At 34.9% G+C, this 11,129-nt stretch overlaps 1 protein-coding gene across 1 annotated transcript; it reads left to right on the top strand.

Annotated features, from left to right (window-relative positions):
- Window positions 1–4,660: 4,660 nt before the first annotated feature.
- Window positions 4,661–8,627, top strand: LOC121743022 (probable pectinesterase 68). Its single transcript, XM_042136197.1, has 5 exons — window positions 4,661–5,027; window positions 5,520–5,709; window positions 6,225–6,431; window positions 7,977–8,215; window positions 8,326–8,627. Exons 1-5 carry the CDS (start codon window positions 4,753–4,755, stop codon window positions 8,480–8,482), a joined length of 1,068 nt encoding a protein of 355 aa, XP_041992131.1. The 5' UTR covers window positions 4,661–4,752; the 3' UTR covers window positions 8,483–8,627.
- The last annotated feature ends 2,502 nt before the right edge of the window (window positions 8,628–11,129 follow it).

Raw genomic sequence — 11,129 nt, 5'->3', positions numbered from 1 at the left:
AAGAAACGCCTCTACTACAGAGGGATGGAGGGAGTAGTAGTTAATTTTTAGATTTTTTTATTTTACCTTATTTTCTTAGAATTCACTAATTTTTATGAAATTATATGTACATTTACTTTTTGAAGAGGTAATGAAAAATTAGGGCTGGCAATTTTCGACACGACACGATAATCCGACACGAATCCGCACGAAATTATTGGGTTGGGGTCAAGTCTTATTGGATCCGTGTCCTTATAGGGTTGACTCATTAAGAACCCGATAATTTCGGGTTGGGTTCGGGTCGGATGCGGGTCGGATACGGGTAACCCATTAAGAAATAATATTATTATTTTTATTATTATTTTAAAAAATATATATTACTTTAATGTTTTAATTTCTTATAAATTAGGTTTAAATGGTATAAAACGAATTTTAATTATGTAAATTAGGTTAAAAATTAAGGTTTAATCGTGTAATATTAGGTTTTAATCATGTAATATCAGGTTCGGGTTGTTATCGTGTCGTGTCAACCCATATTATATCGTGTCGATAACGGGTTCGTGTCGGGTGCGGGTCGTGTTCGGATTTGAAGGTTGCAGGTCGGGTTCGTGTTCGGATTTACAGTTTCCTTAACAGGTCGGGTTCAGGTTATACCTTATTGGGTTGGGTCATTATCAGGTTGACCCGATAACGACCCAATCCGCACGATTTGCCAGCCCTATGAAAAATATAACTTCTCAATATATTCATTTTCCTTGGAGATAATCTTATATGGCCTTAACTATGTGTTTGATACACATTAGTCTCAATAAATGACCCATGTTATTTTTATAGGCCGAGTGTAGCACCACGTTTAAAGAACAAAGAGAAAAAAAAATCAATTATTTATTCTAAATTTGTAGTCATGTACTTGGTCAAATATATTTCTCCAAACCCCATCACCAAACGATTTCCCCATATCTCCACTCCCTAAAATCTCTCCAACAAACCAAATCTCCACAGAATTATTGTACTACTCCATATCAGTTTCAAATCTACAATTTATATGGGAATATATATATATACCTAGGGCTGGGAAAATATACCAAAATACCAAAAAACCGCACTTACCGTACCGAAAAAATACTGAAAATACCGAATTTTCGGTATACCGTACTTTTCGGTACGGTATCATACCGTACCGACAGTTTTAGGTACGGTAAAGGTATGCATTTTGTATATACCGCGGTATACCGCGTTATACCGCATCATACCGCAATTGCGGTATATACCGGAAATCACGGTACGGTATACCGACAAAAGCGGTACGGTAACGATATCTAAATTTTAGTATACCGACTTTTTGGTATACCTCAATTGCGGTATACCGACAAAAGCGGTACGATAAAGGTATGGTTTTTGGTCATACCGCACGGTACGGTACGGTACGGTATGCGGTATGGCCATTTCGGCGCGGTATACCGTACCGTTCCAACCCTATATATACCCAAACCATTCCACAAATTTTTACCTTTCCTCCAAATTCTGAGATAGCAAAAGGAAAAATCGAGCGGCCGGTGAATCCAAATCCTCCCTGCAATCTCAATTTGTTCTCCTCATTCCAAAGGTATAAATCTCTTCCCTTTTGATCGTTGTTATACATACCATACTTCACTCCCCACATAATTCAATGAACAAGTATCACCGATCAAACAAAACAATAACCACAATATGAAATCAATCTTCTAATCGAATAGATCGAAGCAAAATGAATTAAAGAATCAGACCTTAATTTATGAAATCAATTAGAAACTTACGTCGGGGCTGTTTCAGGGTTGTGCGGGGCTGTTCGGCGGGGTGGGTTCGGTGATGAACGATGGCTGCCCGAACACGTTCGGGGTAGTACAGCAGTCAATCGGTGATGGCGGATGACGGCGATGGCGGTGTGCAGAACGGCGAACTGCGCTGCGTCACCTGCTGCGGCCTGACCTTGCGACGGCGACCTTCGGCGAGGAGACTGCACAGCAGCAGCGACGGGCAGCGGCTGGCGACGGCTATAGCTGTGTCGGGTACAGCGGCGTGCGACGGAGGGGCGAACAGGCACGGTTACAGCAGCACCGTTCATTCTGGCGAGCAGTGGCCGCCGGCGTGAGGGTCGACGCGACTGAGAAGGATTTGAAAATTGGGGATTTAAAAAAAAAAAAGAATTAGGATGGTGAGAGAGAGAGTGTGTGTTGACCGAGACAGAGGGAGTAGGGAAATCTTTGTTTTTGTCTTGATTTGGGCCACTATTTATTTTGTTGGCCCAAATTTTTATTTGGAGAAATAAGATGGGGTAAGAAAATAAATGATCTTGGGCCAATAATTTAATTTTGGGAAGTTATTTAATTAATTTCAAAACTTTTTAAAGAATGAGGAACTTTATCTTAAGTCCGAAATAAATATATTTTTTAGAGGAAATGAAGGTGAGAATTTAGTTATGCGCTTGTATAATTTTTGAGAATTTATTCCGACATCGTGGTGGAAATATGAGGAGCCAACGGAGGAACTTTGGGCGGCCGCCGAATAAATGAAAACTGAGAAACGAGATAAACAATGGTAATTAGGGTGCATGCATCTTATTTATTTACTTGATTCATTGTGTTGATTTATGTGTTATTTAAATGCCAAAGGTGATTCCTTGCAAGCTATTTGAAAACAAAACGGCGGAAAGACGAGTTGAGGATTTAAGAGAACGAGGCGGGCTTTCTTTTTAAATAAGGGCAATGCCCTAATTATATTTTTATGTGAAAATGATATGAATATTTGTCATGACGTTTTTTGTTTTATCTATGGAACCTATCTGATGTGGCTTTTGCCATCTATGGATAATCGAATTCGGGTCTGACTAGAGAGTGAGTCTCTACTCAGGCTAGTGTACACCAATGAGGATCGTGAATCATCTTTTGGGTCGGCCGGTCTAGTGACTTGGAATGTGGCCACATTCCTTGTCATCAATGGATCAGATATGGTAGACATCTATGGGAAAATGGTTGATCAACCGAATTTTTACAATGGAAATTATTTTAGTGTCTCGGGGAATTTCTAAAGTTAAAACCCTGAGGTCACTCAATGGTGGCATGATAAATACTTTTTATAAAATGTTTTCGGCATAAGTCCACTGAGTGCATCAAGTACTCAGCCCTGCATTTCTTTTTAAAAAATGTGCAGGTTGAGCGTGACAGGTGCGGTGGGTGTTGAGCAAAACCGTCGAAGAAATTTAAGTGTCTAGAATGTGTCATGTCTTCACACGTGGCATATTCCTTCTCTCAAATACTTCCGCTAAGTAGTTGTCCTTCTTTTGAGTTCTTGTATCGCTGAGATAATATTCATTTTTTAGTTGTTGATTGTTGAGATACTCTGATTTTATTCGAGCTATTCTCATTTGTTTCGAGCTATGGTCGAGTTGTGTGGTCTTCCTCTTTCTTCCCCGCTTCTTTAATCCTCCCCTAGTCGCGATCAACCGTGTTTTCTATCCTTGAAAATGCGGGCGTGACACCGAGAAAGTCCACCATAAAGCCTATATTTCTACCTAGAAAATTAACACATTGTTTTGATGGATTTAGACTAGCAGCTTTGAAAGTTGGACTTAGATAGTGGGATGAATGTGCAATATGTTGTTCTCCATCTTTTTCACTCTCTATTCAAGTATTGTGGCTATTGTAGTCCACACAAAAATAACATGGTATTTTATCTTTTATACCTAACATGAAATAAAAATAGGATAAACTTTTAATAAAATTAGCAAACATACAAATTTAATTTACATAATTAACTAGCACAAATCATCATGGTGACCATTATTCTATCTAGCCAAAATAATCTACCAAACGAGTTATTAAGAGCATTTTTTTATATTTGATTATATAAAGCCCGTGAAAAAAGAATGATATGCTATCCATTATCCACCTGTGCTTGATTAGGTATTACACTCCTAATGTGTGATAATTGTAATAAAAAACATAATTATAGAAAACTGTAATTTAATACATCAACAGAATTGTGAATTAAACATGTAGAGATATTCAAAGCAGAAATAATTTCGAAACAATTATTTCATAGAGCCCTAGCAAATTGATTACGTCTCAACCTTGGTAAACCTTTTTTTTATTATTGAACTGACTTGCATTTTTTTAAAATTATTTTGCATCTGATCATAACTAAAATAAATTCCAAATATTAATTTCCTCACAATTTATCTTTTACGGATTATTTAACAACGGGATTCCAAATATAAATAAATCACTCTAGTCCTTGCCATTCAGATATATTAATTATAAGTTGGTACACAGTTTTTTTGAACTTGGACCCTTCCTATTTATGTAACTGGAACTGGCTGTAATAAATATCATTTCAATTCAAATTACATCAATTCAGCAAAAATACAAAATTCACATACTGACACAGCCATTATGACATTATAATTAGTATCATTTCATTATCACACAAATAATTCCTTCTTATAATAATTATTAATTCAGATAATATCAAATCCACTTCACTCTTTTCCCCTCTAGATCAAGCAATAACGTCTCTAGCTAGCCTTATACTATTATATTTTTGCCAAAACATTAAAATGTAACGATCACCAAAATATGACCGTTGCCATGACCCTATTTGCTCACATGTATACTTATATATAAATAATACAATCCACACCATTTTTTCTAGACACAATTTTTTGATCCTGCAATACAATATCTCTTGTGAAAACATTCTCTTACATGCCATTTTATTGAATTAAGTTCAATAAAAATGGCTGCTTCTCTTAACTTGCTCAATTTTAATTTAATTAATGTTACTACTATTCTCATAATCCTTTCTCTCTCTCTAAATGCAGGAAATTCAGCTAGCGATAATTCCACTTCCGGCAAGCACCACCACAAATGGGTGGGGCCCTCCGGGCACCGTGTCATCACGGTCGACGTCAACGGCCTGGCGGACTACCCGACGGTTCAGGCGGCCGTGGACGCCGTCCCTCAGAATAACATGAAGAATGTCCTCATTCTCATTGCTGCTGGTTGCTACATGTAATTATTCATTCATCAAAATAATATAGTAGCATTAAATTAAAATTGCATAGTTATATCCCACTTTTTAGCATCACGTCTCATAACAGATGTCACACTTCTTTTTTGCACTCATTTTGGGAAAATGGTATAAATGTTAAAGTGGAGAGAAAGTAAAGTAAGAGAGAAAATAATGTAGAGAAAATCTGTTATGGAACAAAGGGAGTACTATTTTCACTTTATTTTGATTTCTTTCTTGTCTTTAAACTCAAATTTTTATGTTTTATTGGTTTAGGGTTGAGTATAACTTGTTTTTCAAATAAGGGTTTATAAAATTTGATTTCATACATAACATAAGTAGTAGTAGTGTTGTAATTTAGTAATTTAGAACACAAGTGAAGTTGTATACTAGTATTTGCTAAAGTAGGTAATCCATCTGTCTTGGAGTTATCTGACCTAAAATGTGTGTTATTATCATGTTTTGTTTTATCTATTTTTTCCACCAAATGGCAGAGAAAAGGTGGTGGTTCCGGCGTCCAAACCGTACATAACATTTCAAGGAGCGGGACGAGAGAGGACGGTGATCGAGTGGCATGATAGAGCAAGTGATAAGGGTGCAGATGGGCAGCAGCTCCGGACTTATCACACTGCTTCTGTCTCTGTTTATGCTAATTATTTTATCGCCAGAAATATTAGCTTCAAGGTATCATACTTCATACATTATTAATACTATGATTTATTTCTAATTCATGGAGATAATTGTACTTGCATCTCAGATTAAATTGGAATTACAGTTATTGTTAAATAACACGAAGTTTCTGTCTCACATATTTTGTCCTCATTTTCAACCTTTTCTTTTCTTTGTTTGTATTCATATTGTCTTGGCATGACTAACTTTACTACATTTCGGATTTAAGTCATATATATATATATATATAGCCGTTTACAGACTGAGATTTTGTCAGTTAATAAAAATAACAATAAAGATAATGATAATTACCATAAGAATATTAATATTAATATTAATATTTTTATGTCAGGGCATTGGTCCAGCAATTTTTCTTTTCTAATCTTGATTTTATGCAACATATATACTACTGTTTTTTTCATTTTTTATATTTAAATATAATTGCACATCCAACCGATCTAACATAGTAAAATAAAGAATAATTTATTTTTTATAATTTTTAAAAATGCTAATAGAGTTGTAAATTGTAGAACACTGCACCGGCGCCAATGCCAGGGATGCAAGGATGGCAGGCGGTGGCGTTCAGAATTTCCGGCGACAAGGCCTTCTTCTCCGGCTGCGGTTTCTATGGAGCCCAGGATACTCTTTGCGACGATGCCGGCCGCCATTATTTCAAGGAATGTTACATTGAGGGTTCCATAGACTTCATTTTTGGCAATGGAAGGTCTATGTACAAAGTAAGTTTTTACTAACACTCTTTATCCTAACTTATTTATATGTGAAACCTAGTTTTTAATTATGTTAGGTCTAATTTGGATGTGATCAATATGGTAGGGCTTACTAGCTAGCTTATGATTTTTATTTAAAATTGATGTGATTACTCATGCTCAAAATTAATTGCTACCAATTAATTAATTTGGAAGCAATATAGTATCTAGTTATCATAAATATCCTTTTGAGTGTTTTGGAATTCAATTCATGATTGTCTTATCTAAGTTTCTTACTATAATACAAATGGAGTGTCCCAAATTCTCCAATTTTCAAAATATTTTGTAAATTCCAAGAAAACACACTTTTCTTTTTTCTTGTTAACATGTTGAATAAAGTTGTTTTGAAATTAAAAGGCTGTATGTGTACTGTCCCTTTCACTTGTCTGGTCCCTTTTTGTCTTTGCATCTTTGCAAGAAATTTCAAAAGGGGTTTTACTTTTTTGAGGGTTTTAAATATTTATTAAAACTATTGAGCTGAATGCGTGCACTCCACAGCATCTGTGGTATGGGCTTTATTTAATTCTTTATTTATCCTGAAAGGATAGCATATATATTATGGCCTTGATTGCCATCTTATGGATAATATTAATTTTAAACCTCATAAATCTTTAAATTATCTTACTTGTAGCCGGAACACTATATTTTTAGATGATGGAACTATTATTATTTTTTCCGAATAGGCTGACAAACCAGTAATGGATTCAACATTGTATTTTTCCAAATAAGTTTTGTATGTATGGGAACCTCATATAATAAATAATTGAAATATCCAGTATGTTAAGAACTTATTTCCTTAGGAGGGAACGCCAAAAAAATGGAATATTCAATCTCAGTTCAAATTCAAATTCGTCTCTATATTGAATTCAAAGTTCAAACCATTTTCTTGTGCAAATATCCTATGCCAGTAGGGTTATCTCTTATTTAATGATCTCAGGTTATCAAACTATATACTAGGTGTACAATAATTTGATGTATAAGTACGTACTTGGGCTACTTGAAAATTCATATCACAAAAAATATAAATCATTGAAATAGTATGTTAGTTATTTCAGTTTTATTGGTCTAGAGGTAGTAGCATATATGGTTAATATAAGGTTATAATTCGGAGTCTATGGTTAGACATTTAATTTATTTGTTCATTCACAAAAAAAGTAGTACATTATTAGTCCTAAATTTTATGATTGGTCATCATATGTTTTACTATGAGCCTATGGCATGATTAGTATAGGTGGATTAGATTCGGATTTAGTTGTGTTATTAGATTCATTCCAAGTTTGTGCAAAGCATACTTTCATGATATCAAAACTAACTTACCCTAGTTCCTTTTGTTAACTAAACATTTTGATAATTAGAAAAACTAAACTAAAACTATGATTTATATAGACGATGAACGTTGTAAGATATTTCTCCTCCTATCAATAGATTGAGAGTTAAAGTCACCTCGGATGTGAGTCTTAAGTGAAACTTAAGAAATAGACTAAAATTAATTATGCTATATAATTGATGCAACAGGATTGCGAGCTGCATTCTATTGCAACGAGATTCGGGTCCATAGCGGCCCAAGATAGAAACTTGCCCGATGAAAAGACCGGGTTTGCATTTCTAAATTGCCGGGTCACCGGAACCGGTCCACTCTACGTGGGGCGTGCAATGGGCCAGTACTCCCAGATTGTCTTCTCGTACACCTACTTCGAGGATGTGGTCGCTCACGGGGGATGGGACGATTGGGATCACGTCAGCAACAAAAACAAGTAAGCTATTAAGAACTAATTTGGATTGTTCATCTTTGTGTTAAATACATTGTCACAAATTTTTATAAAAAGGTACTTACATTTTTATTGGGGTATTGAAAAAATTGTAGGACTGTATTTTTCGGAGTGTACAAGTGTTCTGGGCCGGGAGCAGTAGCGGTACGTGGAGTGTCATGGGCCCGAGAATTGGACTACGATACGGCCCATCCATTTCTTGCTAAGAGTTTTGTCAATGGAAGGCATTGGATTTCACCTACAGATGCTTAATCTTGTTCGATTATTCTTTTTCTCTCCCTGTACATTTATTCTTTATTCATTTCATTCCTATCATTTATTTATTCAATTCAAATAAACTTCTACACCTGTAATATCATTTTAGTATATTGAACTTCTTTTAGTGAGTCTGAGATCATTGAAGCCCAATAACATTGAGTTAGTATATTGAATTTATCTTTTAGTGAGAGCATTGAAACACAATAACATTGAACTATGTGATATCATCTACTATATTTATATTTATATTTATATTCATTTATATTTATACAATTATGTTTTGATTTTAAATCGATTGCCAAATTAATTAAAATGGCAAACATCAAATGTGAACACGCTGAATCGAAATTGCCAATTTATCAATTTATATTTACATATTTAGTACGGTTCGGTTTGCAAGATTATACCTCGTAATTAAATATGTATTGTATTTGATTCATGAGATTGAATCTCACAATTTAATCCTAAACGGACAATCATATGATAATATGACCACTCCCTCTAAATAATAATCTCATAGTTCAATCCTAGACTATACTTCACAATTATTCTATCTAACAAACTGAACAGCCACTTAATACGTATACTATTGTAATGTTTAGCGCTCACTATTTATTAGAAAGAATCGGACATAGTATCGAAGGATGAGGAAATATTTGATTGAAGTTTGAGACTCAACTGAAGCTTTATATTGTTCCAATTGGATTATGTTCCTTGTTTTGGAAAATAAATAAAGATATCACAAATTAGAAGAGTTAAACACAAAAAAATTCTTTATATGTTTAATGCGATGTGTATCAACGTTTCGAGCGATACCAAATATAGAGAGTCATAACTCTAGTTACACTACGAAGCTTATCGCATATGAAATACTCGATATGAAATACTCTATATATTCTTTGTTACTCGCACTTTTATATTTTGGCTTGTCTCAAACTACTTACACTATTTATATTTTAAGAAAGAATTAGGGTATTTAATTAATATATTAGAGTTAATTAAGTATTTCTTTATTAAGTGATCTCACATTACACTTAAAATACTAAATGAATTAAACTAAAAAATCAATCCCAAATTAACAACTTAAAATGAAAAGTGCGAGTAATATGAGACGGAGAGTGTATATTTTAAAGATCAAATCACCGAAGATTCACTAATTACTGAAACCTCTTATCGGTCGAGTGGTGAGAGATTTTCAATATCTCAAACAACATACCAGATACAAAAGAGAAACAAGTATTGAAATACTCCCTCCGTCCACAAAAAACGGACAAGTTTTACCATTTTGAATCGTCCACCACAATTAGACTAAGTCTAAAAATGAAAAGTTTTAAACCGATACTAACCCTACACATCATTCTAAACGTGGACCCCACAATCCACTAACACTATTTCCACCACATTTTCTCCCCATTTCTCTTACTTTATCAATTATGCATTAAAACTCGTGTCATTTACAACTTTATCTATTTTTTATGGACGGATGGAGTAAAAGATATCACAAGAACCCTATCTACACTTAGATATCACTAATCTAAGGTAAGTCGTTCACTGATATCACCTGCACACTTAGTACACGAATTAGTAGATAACAAGACAATAGTTAAACAAGAAAGTAAAGGGATGATTCATTACAACCACACAAGAATATGCAACTGTATAGTGGCTAAGCTTGCACTAGCACCAACAAGTCGCAAGGTAAGCTAAGTGGAACAACACTAGAAGCGTGTGACTAAGAATACTGAACATGGTCGCCAACTCAACACAAAACTCACACCTAATAGTCAAGAATCGGGAACACATGAAACTCACAACAAAACCATAGAGATCTCCTTCGGCTTAGCAGATTGAACCAGAAGTTCAATCTAGCACCGTACTTCGCAAGGAAACCACAAAGGTTACCTACCTCTGCTAGTGATATCAGTGTTCGTACTCACAAAAAAAAAGAGAAGGAACGCTCGGAGAAGATGATTGGGGACGGTGATCGAAGACAGATAGTCAGAACTTCTAAAGAGAATGCAGACCAAAATATTAATTGCTCAAGAGAGAGAGAGAGAGAGAGCACAAAAATGAATGGCTCAAGTAGGTCGAGAGACATTTAGTCTCTCTTAGCAGACACACCTTCCATCCAGATACACAAGGATAGCAAGCTCGGGCCAGCTAGGTAAGTGGGCCTCATATACGATTTGGGCCAGTAACAATACCAATTCAGACAAGGCAATATTCCACACATATCATAAGTAAAACAAAATCATATGTGGAGGTCATGTCTAGGGGTGGGGTCCGTGGGAGATATGAATGTACTAGTACTTTTTGTTAAGAAAGAAGTCACTCAAGTACTCAACCAGTGAAATAGAAAGAGCATATGTTTATCAAATATTTTTATTTAATCAATTGTTTGATCGATTGAACTATGAATCAATAAATGCAATAGTTCGCTTACCAATTCAATTCTTAAAATATTGATTTTTTTAATGTAATTACCAAGGGTATCCATTAGCAGGCCCAGTGACTAATTCCGCACAGATTTATAGACACCTTAATAGGTGGTACAGCTGACCCAATAATTTAAAGTTGCCCATACCCAAAGAAAGGGATTGAGATCCTCTAACCATTTGGTTAAAGATGGACGATTCTCATG

Source organism: Salvia splendens, chromosome 8 (genome assembly GCF_004379255.2).
Source record: "Salvia splendens isolate huo1 chromosome 8, SspV2, whole genome shotgun sequence".
Taxonomy (NCBI): Eukaryota; Viridiplantae; Streptophyta; class Magnoliopsida; order Lamiales; family Lamiaceae; genus Salvia; species Salvia splendens.
Note: the sequence above shows the minus strand (reverse complement) of the source record. Positions and strands in the feature narration are given on the sequence as shown.